This window comes from Hesperophylax consimilis, chromosome 26, assembly GCF_061612785.1.
Source record: "Hesperophylax consimilis isolate HC1 chromosome 26, BYU_Hcon_1.0, whole genome shotgun sequence".
Classification (NCBI taxonomy): domain Eukaryota; kingdom Metazoa; phylum Arthropoda; class Insecta; order Trichoptera; family Limnephilidae; genus Hesperophylax; species Hesperophylax consimilis.
Window position 1 is genome coordinate 945,708 of NC_142861.1, and position 18,230 is coordinate 963,937.

At 34.2% G+C, this 18,230-nt stretch overlaps 1 protein-coding gene across 1 annotated transcript in view; it reads right to left on the bottom strand.

Moving 5' to 3' along the window:
• Positions 1 to 16,222: 16,222 nt before the first annotated feature.
• The window catches only part of LOC149410945 (uncharacterized), a 33,476-nt gene continuing 31,468 nt past the window's right edge, over positions 16,223 to 18,230 (bottom strand). The window contains exon 2 of the mRNA XM_089647191.1: positions 16,223 to 17,831. Coding sequence (XP_089503317.1) covers positions 16,794 to 17,831 — 1,038 coding nt within the window. The 3' untranslated portion in view covers positions 16,223 to 16,793. The remainder of the gene's footprint in view (positions 17,832 to 18,230) is intronic.

Below are 18,230 nucleotides of genomic sequence, written 5' to 3' on the forward strand. Positions count from 1 at the left end.
ACAGAGACGATTTATAAAAATACTAAGAAAATTGAAAGATGACCATTATGAAGATAGACACAAGGAACTAAGATTACCAATGTTAAGAGAAAGAAGAAAATGAGGGAACTTGATTGAGACTTTCAAAATTTTATCTGGACATTATGGTTGCCCTGACATCCAAGAAATCTTTGCCACCAAGAAAAATATAAATCTTGGTGGACTCTAAAAATAATGAATAAAACATATTTTACAATCAAGCATAGGAAACACTTCCTTGCAAATAGAGTAGTGGATGCACGGAACAATCTTCCAAAACATGTCATAGGTTCTACTAATATAGACCAATAGAGTAGTGGATGCACGGAACAATCTTCCAAAACATGTCAAAGGTTCTACTAATATAAACCAATAGAGTAGTGGATGCACGGAACAATATTCCAAAACATGTCATAGGTTCTACTAATATAGACCAATAGAGTAGTGGATGCACGGAACAATCTTCCAAAACATGTCATAGGTTCTACTAATATAGACCAATAGAGTAGTGGATGCACGGAACAATCTTCCAAAACATGTCAAAGGTTCTACTAATATAAACCAATAGAGTAGTGGATGCACGGAACAATCTTCCAAAACATGTCATATGTTCTACTAATATAAACCAATAGAGTAGTGGATGCACGGAAAAATCTTCCGAAACATGTCATCGATTCTACTAGAATAAACCAATACAGTAGTGGATGCACGAAACAATCTTCCAAAACATGCCATCGATTCTATTAATATAAACTAATAGATTAGTGGATGCACGGAACAAACTTCCACAACATGTGATAGATTCTACTAATATAAACCAATAGATTAGTGGATGCATGGAGCAAACTTCCACAACATGTCATAGATTCTACTAATATAAACCAATAGATTAGTGGATGCACGGAACAAACTTCCACCTCATGTCATAGATTCTACTAATATAAACCAATAGATTAGTGGATGCACGGAACAAACTTCCACAACATGTCATAGATTCTACTAATATAAACCAATAGATTAGTGGATGCACGGAACAAACTTCCACGACATGTCATAGATTCTACTAATATAAACCAATAGATTAGTGAATGGACGGAACAAACTTCCACAACATGTCACAGATTCTACTAATATAAACCAATAGATTAGTGAATGGACGGAACAAACTTCCACAAAATGTCATAGATTCCACTAATATAAACCAATAGATTAGTGGATGCACGGAACAAACTTCCACGACATGTCATAGATTCTACTAATATAAACCAATAGATTAGTGAATGGACGGAACAAACTTCCACAACATGTCACAGATTCTACTAATATAAACCAATAGATTAGTGGGTGCACGGAACAAACTTCCACAACATGTGATAGATTCTACTAATATAAACCAATAAATTAGTGGATGCACGGAACAAACTTCCACCTCATGTCATAGATTCTACTAATATAAACCAATAGATTAGTGGATGCACGGAACAAACTTCCACACATGTCATAGATTCTACTAATATAAACCAATAGATTAGTGGATGCACGGAACAAACTTCCACGACATGTCATAGATTCTACTAATATAAACCAATAGATTAGTGAATGGACGGAACAAACTTCCACAACATGTCACAGATTCTACTAATATAAACCAATAGATTAGTGGATGCACGGAACAAACTTCCACGACATGTCATAGATTCTACTAATATAAACCAATAGATTAGTGAATGGACGGAACAAACTTCCACAACATGTCACAGATTCTACTAATATAAACCAATAGATTAGTGGGTGCACGGAACAAACTTCCACGACATGTCATAGATTCTACTAATATAAACCAATAGATTAGTGAATGGACGGAACAAACTTCCACAACATGTCACAGATTCTACTAATATAAACCAATAGATTAGTGGATGCACGGAACAAACTTCCACGACATGTCATAGATTCTACTAATATAAACCAATAGATTAGTGAATGGACGGAACAAACTTCCACAACATGTCACAGATTCTACTAATATAAACCAATAGATTAGTGGGTGCACGGAACAAACTTCCACGACATGTCATAGATTCTACTAATATAAACCAATAGATTAGTGAATGGACGGAACAAACTTCCACAACATGTCACAGATTCTACTAATATAAACCAATAGATTAGTGGGTGCACGGAACAAACTTCCACAACATGTGATAGATTCTACTAATATAAACCAATAGATTAGTGGATGCACGGAACAAACTTCCACAACATGTCATAGATTCTACTAATATAAACCAATAGATTAGTGGATGCACGGAACAAACTTCCACGACATGTCATAGATTCTACTAATATAAACCAATAGATTAGTGAATGGACGGAACAAACTTCCACAACATGTCACAGATTCTACTAATATAAACCAATAGATTAGTGGATGCACGGAACAAACTTCCACGACATGTCATAGATTCTACTAATATAAACCAATAGATTAGTGAATGGACGGAACAAACTTCCACAACATGTCACAGATTCTACTAATATAAACCAATAGATTAGTGGGTGCACGGAACAAACTTCCACGACATGTCATAGATTCTACTAATATAAACCAATAGATTAGTGAATGGACGGAACAAACTTCCACAACATGTCACAGATTCTACTAATATAAACCAATAGATTAGTGGATGCACGGAACAAACTTCCACAACATGTCACAGATTCTACTAATATAAACCAATAGATTAGTGGATGCACGGAACAAACTTCCACCTCATGTCATAGATTCTACTAATATAAACCAATAGATTAGTGGATGCACGGAACAAACTTCCACAACATGTCATAGATTCTACTAATATAAACCAATAGATTAGTGGATGCACGGAACAAACTTCCACGACATGTCATAGATTCTACTAATATAAACCAATAGATTAGTGAATGGACGGAACAAACTTCCACAACATGTCACAGATTCTACTAATATAAACCAATAGATTAGTGGATGCACGGAACAAACTTCCACGACATGTCATAGATTCTACTAATATAAACCAATAGATTAGTGAATGGACGGAACAAACTTCCACAACATGTCACAGATTCTACTAATATAAACCAATAGATTAGTGGGTGCACGGAACAAACTTCCACGACATGTCATAGATTCTACTAATATAAACCAATAGATTAGTGAATGGACGGAACAAACTTCCACAACATGTCACAGATTCTACTAATATAAACCAATAGATTAGTGGATGCACGGAACAAACTTCCACGACATGTCATAGATTCTACTAATATAAACCAATAGATTAGTGAATGGACGGAACAAACTTCCACAACATGTCACAGATTCTACTAATATAAACCAATAGATTAGTGGGTGCACGGAACAAACTTCCACGACATGTCATAGATTCTACTAATATAAACCAATAGATTAGTGAATGGACGGAACAAACTTCCACAACATGTCACAGATTCTACTAATATAAACCAATAGATTAGTGGATGCACGGAACAAACTTCCACGACATGTCATAGATTCTACTAATATAAACCAATAGATTAGTGAATGGACGGAACAAACTTCCACAACATGTCACAGATTCTACTAATATAAACCAATAGATTAGTGAATGGACGGAACAAACTTCCACAACATGTCACAGATTCTACTAATATAAACCAATAGATTAGTGGGTGCACGGAACAAACTTCCACAACATGTGATAGATTCTACTAATTTAAACCAATAGATTAGTGGATGCACGGAACAAACTTCCACAACATGTCATAGATTCTACTAATATAAACCAATAGATTAGTGGATGCACGGAACAAACTTCCACGACATGTCATAGATTCTACTAATATAAACCAATAGATTAGTGAATGGACGGAACAAACTTCCACAACATGTCACAGATTCTACTAATATAAACCAATAGATTAGTGGATGCACGGAACAAACTTCCACGACATGTCATAGATTTTACTAATATAAACGAATAGATTAGTGAATGGACGGAACAAACTTCCACAACATGTCACAGATTCTACTAATATAAACCAATAGATTAGTGGGTGCACGGAACAAACTTCCACAACATGTGATAGATTCTACTAATATAAACCAATAGATTAGTGGATGCACGGAACAAACTTCCACAACATGTCATCGATTGTACAAATATAAATCAATTTAAAGCTCGATTGGATTCTTATCTGGAGAGAAAAAAAGGAGTAACTTATTTCTAATGAAAAGAAAAATTCAATTACTGTTAAACTTACTGTGTAATCACATATTATTGCATTAGTAGAATGCTGCCTGCTCATTAAATAATGGTAATAATAATAATGATTTGAGTTCTGTAATAGATTTTTTGTTATTCATACAGTGGCATAACTTTGTTAGTAAAACTTCTAATTGTAATATTTAATCATTGATGACAATATGAACGATTCTCAAACGAAATATGTGAAACTTTATATTGTCTTAGTTGTCTTCAGTGATTAAATGTTACACTTCGAGCGTCTCTGCTTCAGACTTACGGAGAGTGTTATCACAGTTGTACGAAGACGCGAGGCAGGAATTGTAGAAGGTTTTGTTGGTGCCATCGCTGAAGAAGCCGCACACCGGCTCTATTTTGGAAGGGCAAGCGATGATTTTATCGCAAGGGAGCTTGCCAAACTCTGACCGAGAAGACTCGCTTTTGTAGTAGTGAATATCTCCTCGACTCAGCGAAGCAAACGCCAGAATAACTGTCCAAGTAGAAAAAACAACAACAAAAGTTATAAAATTATTGATCTTGCTTAGAAACTTCCAAAGTGGTCTGTATGGACTTTGACAGAGATCCATGTCAGCTAGAAAAAACTTGGTTCCACGAAATTTAAATCAGATCTTAAGGCGATGCACTACGTCGTGTAGTATTTTAAATTGAGTCGCTATCAATAACAACCCTTACGTAGATGGCGATAAGGTTTAAATTCCCGCTTAACACCATCCGCCTGTTTTGATTTATGTAAGAAAAAAACATGGCCAAAAAGTGCCTTTTATTTTATTTTGAGGATGTTCAGGCATATATATATATTTTTTTTCGATCGTTTTATAAATAACTTAATTTGCCACATTACACAATAAAATCATAACCGAAAATGGGTTCGTAAGTAGGAGATTTTGAACTTTAAAGCAGTTTTCATAGGCCTTTACATTATTTTTTTCTGGGCTTATAAAAAGACTTATCTAAAAAATACTCGATTATTTCAAAGGCCGAGATGTATTCTACTTGCAGTATTTAACTAAAGCATCTGGAACATTTCTAGGCGACAAAATTTTCAAACCAAAAACGCATGATTTTGCATTACTACGTATGGCATCGCCTTAATCAAATTACGTGTAGTGTTACCTTCATTTACAACAAAATTTTGTCATTCTGCAAATAAAGTAATACATCTTACACAGATTGTGTGTACATATCACTTAGAATGGATTTAGGACGGGTTGTTTCAGAGAATTTGAACAATTCTTAAAATTTCAAAGTTATTTTTTAAGTTCTGTGATTTATTTTTTCAAATTCTGTTATTGTTTCCGTTCTGTCAAACAACTACCATATAGTGATATAATAACGGAACTTGAATAGGACTTTCACAGAACTCGAAAATGAACGGTTAAATTTGATGAATTCTTCAAATTCCGTGAAAATGGTCATCCTTAGAAATTGGTTATTTGTTATTTCATAAAATTGTTTGAGTTATATAATTCCCAATTCCCCCCAATGTGTCAATCACACACCTCTAGGATGGTGGAGGACATTCTGGCTTATATTCAATATTTATTTTTACTTTAGACAGACTTCTAAACTGCATTATCGATCCGTACGGTGGGTGACATTGAAGAATCAAATATCAAATGCCGAGAAGAAATGAATAAGAATAAACATCTTCGAAGAACTTCAGCGGCTTTAGAAATATATACCTGCTGCAATTATGCAGGATTATTGCAGAAAAGTTTTTGATATATTTTCCATCTTTATACCTCGTGGAGTCTTAACGCGGTAGCTAATCTTTTTACGAAAAAAAGAAATACATATTTGACGAACGTAAATAAGTTTAAGAAAATTTAATATTTGACAGGCAGTGGTTCTACGGGGTATACAAGTTTAGGAACCCTAGCTAGATTCTAGCTACTGCAGGTCCGGTCGTATTCGAGAATACTCTCGTCCAGGCCGTAGCCCAGTGGCACAGCGCATACATCAGATGGCGAATTTCCCTAAATGCTCTGTAAAACAAGTGCGAACAAATGTTCACAAGTTTATTTAATTTAATTTTTTGAATTACTATTTTATGTATCCATTGAAGAATCTCCACAAAGCAGCCTCTCCCGATCTGGCACGCCACACAGTTGGTGGGCTGGTGCATCCTGAACACATCTCACCCGATAAAATTATAGATAATCCTTAAACTTATCTTCCCAAATGTTTAATAAATTTTATACTGTAAATGAATAATTAATCTGTCGCACAGTAAAATAATATGATCAAATTAATAAGTACTTCTTCAAAAATTTTTAATAATCACTTTGTGGCGTCATTTTAATTTTAATAAAATTTAATTTTGATACACCACTGTTTCAAAAAGGATCGACATGTTTCAAAACCAATGGTTTCTTCGTCAGCATAAACGCGTAATTTATATTATTAATAATATTTCCAAGTTGGCAAAAACGTTTTGAACGATCGCTTGTCATAATTTGCCAAATTTATAAAACGTAAAAATATTTAATAAACGGTGAACTCTATTTCATTATTCATTGTCTTTAAACCACAGTAAGCAGTTTTGTATGTTTCCATATTAATATTTTGAGGAATGGTATGATGTAATATGAAAAAATGTATATATGTGACACCAATTTCTCGAGTAAATATACGTTTAAAATGGTGACCGGATAAATCATCTCAATAATAATTCATCACATATTTAAAAAGTTATATAAAGTGATGAAACAAAAACTTTATTAGCTGGGTTAAGTAGGTTAGGTTAGGTTTAATTTTTTTTTCATCGTTTCTAATGACTTTATATCACTTTTTAAAAGTGTGTTGAATCGTCACTGTGTTGAGTTATCATGGAACCGTTTAAAATATATTATACTGACGAAGAAACCATTGGTTTTGAAACGTGTTGATACTTTTTCATCAAATATTGGTGTATGCAAATTTATTTATAGTACTTATGTAAAAGAAACCCAAAAAAATGTAATCAAACATACCGAAAGCGACTACGAAACAAGCCTTCATTGCAGAGAGAGGTTTTCTTAATGAAGAAACTGATTAAGTTTCACGGGTTAAATAAGGTTTAACACCTTCAAATGCTTTACAGGTGTTATCAACTTAACGATAAACATGGCCTGATATTCTACATAGAAATTTTCGCAGATTAGGTGGCTTGGACATGTACTCAGAAGCAGTAGCGGTTCGTGATTTATCTCATTAGGGATTTAATCTAAGATTAAAAGATGAAGAAGAAAAATTAGTAAGAAATTTTAAAATCTTCCAATGGTATTTTCGGTGAGCAATAAAATGCAGTTCAGTGATTCAGTAAAACGTTTGCGGCCAAAGAACATAATGTCACAATATGAGCATACTGAGTCTGTTCTACAGATATTTCAATGGAGCCTGCTCTAAGGAGTGAAGCCTGCCCTGTGCACCGGTGCACGTGCGTGAAACTCGACGTACACTCAAAGTGAAAATTTCCAAACATCACTTTATAGCAAAGAGAACCCATTTCCCGTCACAATATCGGACCAATTTTCTCGCCAAAAAAATCCGACTTATTAGAATTTTTTTCTGAAAAATAAAATTTTTATCATGAATAATTTCCAATCTTAATATAATAATATCGAAATGAAAATGTTTTTACAAGAATTTCATAGCTCATTTTCCGAATTCAATGTTTGAGATTTTCGAATTTTCCTGTTTTTTTTGTTCAGCAATTCGTCCAGTAAATTTCAAATGAACGAAGTTATACAAAATACGTATATATGGCGCCCCATCTCAGGTAAAGCACACGGTGTGGCTCACATTATCAAATAATATATTAAACTATAAGTACGAGTATAGTAGGCATTCACAAATGTTTTTATTAAGATAAAAAATTATAAGGTACCTATGGGATAAGTAAATTTTAATAATTGGTCTTGTAAATACAAAGCAGCAAATCTCTACTATCACTGAACGTAACTAAATTGGGCGAGGCCTATCAAAAAGCCGCCTGCAGGGCCGAGCAGAATTTTATTTTACTATAGTAATTCTACAAAAAACTCTTGTATCTTCGGGATTTCTCACAAACTTTCTTAGCCTTTAACAAAACACCCCGACGTTAAGGTACTCACCTTATTTATTATCCTATTATTTTCGACAGCTAACGCCATCTATGGTAACCTAACAAACTAATCGAGTTCCATATATAGGTGAGCTCATACATTAATACAAAGGATATCACAAAAACTATTCGGTAATCGTTCGGCATTTAAAAAAAATATTCAGTTACTATATTGAAGATATTGTTTACTTTGCAGGAGTATTCGGTTTCATGGAGGTTGGGTTTTTCCAGGTCTCGGAGACGGATACGCTTGCCCACCAGCTGCGTGGCGGCCAGATCGGTAGAGATCAATTGAGGGAGATCCTTTGACCACACCGGCTGGTTTGTTCAGGTCTCGGAGACGGATACGCCTGCCCACCAGCTGCGTGGCGGCCAGATTGGGAGAGACCAATTGAAGGAGATCCTTTGACCACACCGGCTGGTTTGTCCAGGTCTTGGAGACGGATACGCCTGCCCACCAGCTGCGTGGCGGCCAGATCGGTAGAGATCAATTGAGGGAGATCCTTTGACCACACCGGCTGGTTTGTCCAGGTCTCGGAGACGGATACGCCTACCCACCAGCTGCGTGGCGGCCAGATCGGGAGAGATCAATTGAGGGAGATCCTTTGACCACACCGGCTGGTTTGTCCAGGTCTTGGAGACGGATACGCCTGCCCACCAGCTGCGTGGCGGCCAGATCAGTAGAGATCAATTGAGGGAGATCCTTTGACCACACCGGCTGGTTTGTCCAGGTCTCGGAGACGGATACGCCTACCCACCAGCTGCGTGGCGGCCAGATCGGGAGAGATCAATTGAGGGAGATCCTTTGACCACACCGGCTGGTTTATCCAGGTCTAGGAAAACCATTTCAAGCAACGTTTCAATTCCGAATGGTGGTCTTACACCAGTGCGGTACTGAGAGTATCTTCCACTCTGGAACGTGCCGTAAATATACTATATATTATTTTTAATTAATAAATTGTGAAATAACACAAATTCATCAAATAAAATTTACTTGCGCACGCCGGGTTTTGAATGTAAAAAGAAATAGCAAATCTTAGTGTTAATCTTATAAAAATGAGGCGCCCATATATATTAATAACTTTTCAACAATTATATATTGAACGCACCACTAATAGTGAGCCTATGTTGAGTATTTTTAGGTTGGTAATTGAAATCATTATAAAAGGCAAAAGTAAGTACTTTGTTATTGAGGACTGTTAACAATTCAAATTGAAATTAATTAAAATAATCAGAATGTTTAATTATTGGTTCAATCAATGTAATGTTCATGTTAACAGTTGCAGCGTTAAACTCACAGCTACGATTTTTCTAATCTTGGGCTGAGTCATAATTGCCAGGGATGTACTAAAATTATTTATTTATTTACGGTGGTTCCTTTTAATACAGAATAAATCATTCATAACAAAAAAAGAATTTAACACATATGACAGAGACAACATGTCGGCTGTACCCGAGTGGTTACGAGTACAGCTAATGCTAGCCGATTCCTAGGTAGCCAGCTCAGTTCTAGTTGATTCCCTCGTTAGAATAATAATAATAATGATAACATAGCATTTATATAGCGCAGTTTCGTGTCATTTCATTTCAAGTGCGCTGTACTATTACAAACTTAAAAACGATAATTTAGTATTAATGGCCATGTTCTTAGAATTATTCCTACAGTGTGACTTGCCCAATACAGATCTAATATTATAACACTAAATATACTGTTTATAAAAAGTGATGAAAAAACTTAGAATAACAATAATAGCAGGACAGGACAAAACAAGAACATTAAAACTAAAATGTAATATAAAACAGGAGGCAGTTTGTGCTCAGAAATGAGAGTCATTTGAGCAGACATTTAAAAAAAGGTACAATAAGAAGGCAACCGAAACCAAATAATTACGAAGTTTTAGAATATGGCTTATCATAAAATATTGAAAAGAAGCTACGATTTATGAATGGTAAGATGTTTTAAATAATTTTGTTTTTAAAGCCCGTTTAAATTCAGCCAAATTCTGGAGATTAGTAAGAGCTGAGGGAAGGGCCGCAGGCCTGTTACACGAAAAGAGCGATCATAGTAAATGGCTCGAAAAACTCACAGTATCTGATAGAACGAACGTATGGCATGCAAGATATTAATTGTAACTATCTTACGATAGTAAAGAACTCAAAATCTTTGACGAACCCAAGCATTAACTGAATATTTCCGTTATTACTTGTATTCCATAGTAAGAAGATAGTTAAACAGTACTCCAGTACATTACACATACAAAATGAGGATTGTGCCAGTAATGAAGAGCCTTTATGTGGAAAAAGAAGTTAAGAAAATAGAAGTTAAGCACATCAAACAAAAGTTAGACGACCACGCAACTCTGTCTTGGCACAAACTCCTTTTTTATTACAATTTACATAGGTAAAACATTAAAAGAATATGAGAAGTATCTTCAAAAATTAAAAAACTTCGACGCGTTTCACAAATTCTGAAATCATTGATATATATTCAGATCTCATATAAGCTTTTCTGTTATCTGACCCTTGACATGAACCCACTTAAGTATTGTATTGATCAAACTGAGCACAATATTAATCACCAATGTATTTTTACGGAATATGACGTCATTTTCAAGCCAACAATAATAATATGCAGATATGCGTAATGCCATTAAAGTGCCGATGATTCCAAAAGAATGATTAATTTAATGAGTTAAGAGAATTAGTCAATGATCGATTAAATCATCTTCATATTGAATTGGTAATCATTCTATTTGACCTTAGAGATATAAAAATATTAAGTATAATATACGAAAAACAAACAATTACGACAAGTTGAGACTTCAAACTTTCAATGAAAAAAATATATTTTAAAATGTCTTTCCAAACTTAAAAATATTTGGTTTCACTGAGAATTGAACCTTCCTCCCAGGAACTGGAGTCAAAAACTCTACAGATTTTAGAGAAATGTTAACATTTCTTTATTGAAGACAATATAAGCGGTTCAAAACAAAACGATTCAAAGGATACGGTCATATCTAGGACTCGAATCCAGGACCCGTGCCTTTTCGGGGCACGGGGTTTTACTCATTAAGTTATGATTTCAATTTGAGGTTTAACTCCTTAAGTTATTAAAAAAATATATATATATAATCGGTATCGAGGACGCAATACTATCGACGTAATGCGTAGACGCAGCACGATCGTCGTTATGTATCGAAAATTATATTACTTCGTGGACGCGGCAAGATCGTAGAAATGAATAAAAACATACACTGCTCGATATATACATCGTGTAGCGAACCTGTCGGAAAAATTTCAAACGTTCAATATTCGTTTCCAGACATTCTGAGAGATTTTTTGCTTCCACAAAAATTTTTGCCATACGATTCTAAATTGGGTAAGCATCGTTCTGGCCAATTTTGACGTCAAAACATTGTAGCGTCCATATATCGGACGCTGTAAGTCGGTGGACGCTGCAATGCTATGGAGTTTTTAGGGGTCGGACGCAACAAATGTAGCGGGATATATATATATATAAATATATACATATACTATATTCTACCTCGACTTGCAGAAAAGTCAAAAGATGCCGCACATTAAAATAAAAATAAAATATATTTATCCTAAGACACTGTCTAGATTACATTTAGCTCGTGTTAACCAATAAAAATGTGCGGTGATAAAAAATGAAGACAATGTTGGTAGTTCTTATTCGAAGTATGATACAATTAAATATGACCGAAGGAGATAGGGTTCCATTAGCTCAGTTGGTGGAGCGGTGCCCCGGCAAAGCAAGTGTACTGGGTTTGAGTCCTAGATGTCGTTTATGTTTCCTATTTTCGTTTAGGAATCGCTAATATTGTCTTCAATAATTAAATATTACAATTTGTGGTTTTACTTATTAAGTTATTCAAAATTTTTATATGTTCACTAAGCGCCCTTGAGGTGATTTCTTCACGAAAACGGCGCTGTACAAATAATCCAATCATTATTATTACGTTTTTTTTTTAATTATCTCCACACAAGAGGCCCTGAGGAAGATAATTTCCCTCAGGGCCTATGTCATCTTTTTTGGATGCTGCGTGGGTTTTTTATAAATAATATAAAAAGAAAGAGAACTGGAAAGCAAAAGGTATGATGGGTGGAAAGGAATCCGGGAGTCAGCGTGTCCAGGAGTGATTGATGGACGTTTGAGTTCATCCCTTTGAGAGGTAAAAATATCTTCTTCAACGAGTCTTCCAAATCTGGCCCGTTACATAGCAGGCGGGCAGACGAAGATAACAAACGTAGTGAATCACTTAGGGTTACCTATGGCAGAGGTGTTCGTTATCCAATAATGTTAGATTTAGAGCAGGGGTTGCCAACCCCGTGTCCGTGTAGTAATGCAAAATCATGTGTTTTTGGTTTGAAAATTTGGTCGCCTAGAAATGTTTCAGATGCTTTAATTAAATACTGCGAGTAGAATATATCTTGGCCTTTAAAATAATCGAGTATTTTTTTTGAAAAGCCCAGAAAAAAATAATGTATAAGGCCTATGAAGACTCCTTTTAAGTTAAAAATCTCCTACTTACGAACCCATTTTCAGTTATGATTTTATTGTATAATGTGGCAAATTAAGTTATTTATAAAATTATCGGAAAAAATAAAATAAAAGGCACTTTTTGGCCATGTTTTTTTCTTGCATAAATCAAAACAGGCGGATGGTGTTAAGCGGGAAACCTTATCGCCATCTACGTAAGGGTTGTTATTGATAGCGGCTCGATTTAAAATATTACATGACGTAGTGCATCGCCTTAATTGAAGAAATAAAAACATTTATAAACGGTAAAAAGGAAAATTATGATGAACTAGCTGACACTCGCTGGCTGATTGATTTGGGATTTATCGCAGACATCGTGGAAAAATTGAATTCTTTAAATTTGGAGTTGCAGGGGAAAGACAAAAACTTAGCTGAAATGATAAGCTCTGTAAAGTAATTTAAAGCTAAATTAATTGGATTTGTTGATATCAAATCTGCAGATCAATTCTCTCGTGCATATCTCGCATATGAAGAAAATGCTAGGTAACAATGAATTAATTCAATGTCATTATTTTTTTATTATCTTCAGGTGTTAAAAAAACAGTTTGAAAAAAAAAAATATTTCCTTCAATCCTTTTACTTGCCAAATAAATGTAATGAAATGGCCGCATGTATAGCAGATTTTGTTCAAGGTAAGACAGAAGAATTAGAGTCCTCTTATATTAAGAATTTTGCCAATATTCTTAATATAAGAGGACTTTTGGAATACAGTGGAGAGAGAAAAGTTCCTCTTTTTGAAAAAAGAGGCATATAAAATTGAATCATTTTTCGGTTCGACATATTTATGCGAATCATTTTTTTCAAACATGAACATGGGAATATCTCGACTCACCGATGACCATCTTTATGATTGTTTGCTAACAGGATTATCGTCAGACTCTCCTAATTATTTATAAGGCACTGGAAAATGATATGCAATGCCAAAAATCACATTGACATATTGATATTATATTATTATGATTGTTTGCTAACAGGATTATCGTCATACTCTCCTAATTATAAGGCACTGGCCAATGATATGCAATGCCAAAAATCACATTGACATATTGATATTATATTTTTATGATTGTTTGCTAACAGGATTATCGTCATACTCTCCTAATTATAAGGCACTGGCCAATGATATGCAATGCAAAAAATCACATTGACATATTGATATTATATTTTTATGATTGTTTGCAACAGGATTATCGTCATACTCTCCTAATTATAAGGCACTGGCCAATGATATGCAATGCCAAAAATCACATTGACATATTGATATTATATTTTTATGATTGTTTGCAACAGGATTATCGTCATACTCTCCTAATTATAAGGCACTGGCCAATGATATGCAATGCCAAAAATCACATTGACATATTGATATTATATTTTTATGATTGTTTGCAACAGGATTATCGTCATACTCTCCTAATTATAAGGCACTGGCCAATGATATGCAATGCCAAAAATCACATTGTCATATTAATATTATATTTTTATGATTGTTTGCAACAGGATTATCGTCATACTCTCCTAATTATAAGGCACTGGCCAATGATATGCAATGCCAAAAATCACATTGACATATTGATATTATATTTTTATGATTGTTTGCTAACAGTATTATCGTCATACTCTCCTAATTATAAGGCACTGGCCAATGATATGCAATGCCAAAAATCACATTGACATATTGATATTATATTTTTTTATAAAATGTTTTCTTTGTATTTGCGTTTTTTGTTTACTTTGTTTACGTTTTGTAAATTCATTTCTCTGTGTGTATGCAATTTGAAAAATAAATTTAATATTTTGAAACATTTTTGAATATTATTTATTAATAAATTAAGAATATAATAAAATAAATTAAGGGAAAATGAGAAGTTATGGAAGGAGTTTGTCGGTTAAAAATAGGTGGTGCCCGCCACCCTACCGATATTTTAGAATGTGTTCTAGAGTACAAAAAGGTTGGGAACCCCTGATTTAGAGTATATTATTTAATGACAGACCAATAGTTCTTTTATAAATTGAGAAAACAACAAATTGCGATTTGAGATATCATTTTGACCGAGGATTTAACTAGACAGCTGATAATTACGTATTTCGTTGAAGTAATAAATAAATCAATCAACGCTAGATTTTATTAATCTTTTTATACCTTTTTTAAGCGTACTAGCAATTAGAAATTAATTAGGAATCTAATGTTTGTCTGTTACTTACTGATTAATAAAACTACCATCATGAATAAGTCCCTTGGTTGGTTATGACATGTCATATAAATGGGCACTTAAGTTAGGTAATTATGTAGCCTTATGTTTTAAAAGTTGGTCATGTTGCAACATGTTCGACGGTTTTTACAGTGATAAATTAAAAAATATTTTTTCTAGGATCCAATTCAAGGTAAAATGATTTATTTTTGTTATGTGACTGGCACCAAAATCTCCTATGTGATCTAGGAGAATTTGCCAGCACAGACTCGTAAAAATCACGGGATATTATAATTGTAGGATTTAAAAAAGTGTATCTGCATTAGGATCCATTGCCTTCCAAAAACAAAAACTGTCAATTTTAGAGATGATCAGAAATTTGCATTTCGTTACAAATTATTTCAAAACCACCGTTTTAAAACAAATTTAAAAAATACGATATCTGTCAAAAATTTAAACAAAATAAATACCCATTTTAAATGTAGAATTATTATTAATAAAAATTAAATAGTTTTGCTGACTACTTTATCGTTTTTCTGAATTGTTCCCACAATCCGTTCCAATTTTGAAACTGACACTTAAATTCAAAGCATTCCCAAGGATGACCTTCTATGGCAAAAGATTCAGATTCCAAATATTGGTCTCTCACCAGATAAAATGACACTGACAAATAACATTACATCGAATCGTTTTAACTCGAAATAAATTAATTTAAAAACTAGTAAAGCAGGTGAAATCGTTGTCTGGCTGTCATAAAAAATGTCAATAGTATATTATCGTTTCATTACAATAATTAAAATTTGACTAACAATAATTGATACTTGATGCGTGAAAGAGGATACTGCATATTAATTTATTTTAATCTAGCGACCACTAAAATATCAAGTTTATATTACCTGTAAACATTAATGTAGTCTTTAAATTACCCTTCACTCCTTAATATTTTTGAATCAGTAAAAAATAGCATAAGTTAGAAAATACTAAAAAGTTTCCAAAAACAGAAAACGAAAGCAATAAAAAGGCAATTTGAATACAAATAAATGTATTTTCGATTTTATAATATCAGTTTTATATCCGCGTCAGTTACAAATAATATACACGGATATCGTATTATATCTAAACGAACAGGATATGGCAAAATTCTATAGCGAAAACCATTTCTATAAAATATTCATTATTATTTTATATTTTCGTATCACAGTTATAGTTTTAGTATACAAAAAACTTCACTGATTAATAATTATACAGTTTCATTCAATATCAAGTCTTTTCACTTGAAACTGGGATATCTTTTTCACTAGATTTAATCGCACATTTACAATAAAAAATACAAAAGCAACGAGAATTGTATGTAACCAATTCTCTTAGCATTTTAATTTTTGTGCATAATTTTTGTGACCTACTGCTAAGAGTACCGAAGTCAAACGATCATCTAGTATTGAGAAAAAATCTTTATAAAGTGTGAACTTTCATTCTTAAAAGAACCAAACTCAATACACTAAGAAAACGCCAATACAATGTTAAATAACAGCTAATCTCGATGGTACTTTTAGCATTAGGTAACAGCGTTATGTCGTGTTAATCTTTTGATTTTAAAAGCGTAATGTCTCTATTATTTATCTTATTGGTCACGTTCATATGGTTAAATGCGCCAGAGATGTAGCTCTTATAGCTGGTCCTAATTCCACTCCAACCACTTGCTTGTGATTTAGCGGAAACCCATAAGAAGTCAATGGACCACCAGCGGACAGCTTCTTCTTCAATTCTTTGTCGTTTATTCTAGATTCTTCTTTAAACAGAAGATCCTGAATGATTTTGAAAATTTGTGGATCTAAAGTTTCAGAACTGGTATCAAAATAATCACTTTCGTGGCTTTGATATTGATTCTGGACTTGTCCATGAAATTCCTGGTTTTGGACAAGCGCTGGAAGATCAAAAACTGCTCCATTGTTTTGTAGATTATAATTAGGGCCTTGGTTTTCTTCTTGATTTTCATAAATAGGTTTTTGCGCCGGTACTTGTACGAAATTCGGCTTTTGTCCAACGTTTGGCTTTTGGCCGTTTCCTTGAAGTTCGAAATTGACCCCATTCTGAGGAGCAATGCTATTGAGGAAGTTTTGGTATTCTGATGTGCTGTGATTTGGCTGTGCTTGGCTCTGATGCGAATGGTTTTCTTGATCTGGGTTATGATGGATTGGGGCATCGTAAGAAGTAAATGGCTTCTTCTTTTGTCCGTTATTTGTAAATAATCGTCTCTGTTGATCACCTCCCGTTTCGTCACCGAACTCATTGAACTGATATTTAGGATCTTGCTGCAGAAATCTTGGATTCTTTTGCCGCTTATAGACTTGTTGGTTAGACACTGGTTTTTGTTGATAGACGAACCCTGGGCTGTTTTGGTAAGGTATCACGACTTGGTAGACTTTTCGGCGGAGTACCACATTGTTGGAAGGCTTGGTGTATTGGAAGCCCTGTTGAGGTTGTGAAGGTTTGACGTATTGATACTCCTGGAGAGGTTGTGTTGAAGGCTTGGTGTATTGGTATCCCTGTTGCGGTCGTGTCGTGAAGGTGGCGTCTTGAATGGTGTTGTCGGAGTGAGACTGCCAAAGAGTTGGAGAGGGGTAGAAATAAGGCTCTGCCAGAACTGGAGAGCATGTCAGGAAGATCGCCAACTGGAAAAAAGGAGAATGAAATTTTAATTCTTGATTTAAAAAAAATGCAATTACAGCCAATTTGAGAGCTTATTGCGGCAGAGGGGAGAAGATGGTTGTGTTACTAAACATAGTTATAGCAACGTTTCATTATCTTTTAATAACTGCCTCCGTGGATGAGTGGTTACGATCCTTTGCTATAAATCCGGAGGATTCAAATTCTGGCTTACGCAAGTAAATTGTAATTGATTAACTTGTGTTAATTCACAATTTTTAAAATTTATTCAAAGAAAGACAAACATTCTCGGAATACGCATAACCCGGCAATTTTTTAAAATCTCCTACTACCACCACAGTAAGCGGGAAATGTTGCTTGTTTTGTGATGGAGAATTTATCCAGCCGAGGAATTGAACCCGCTA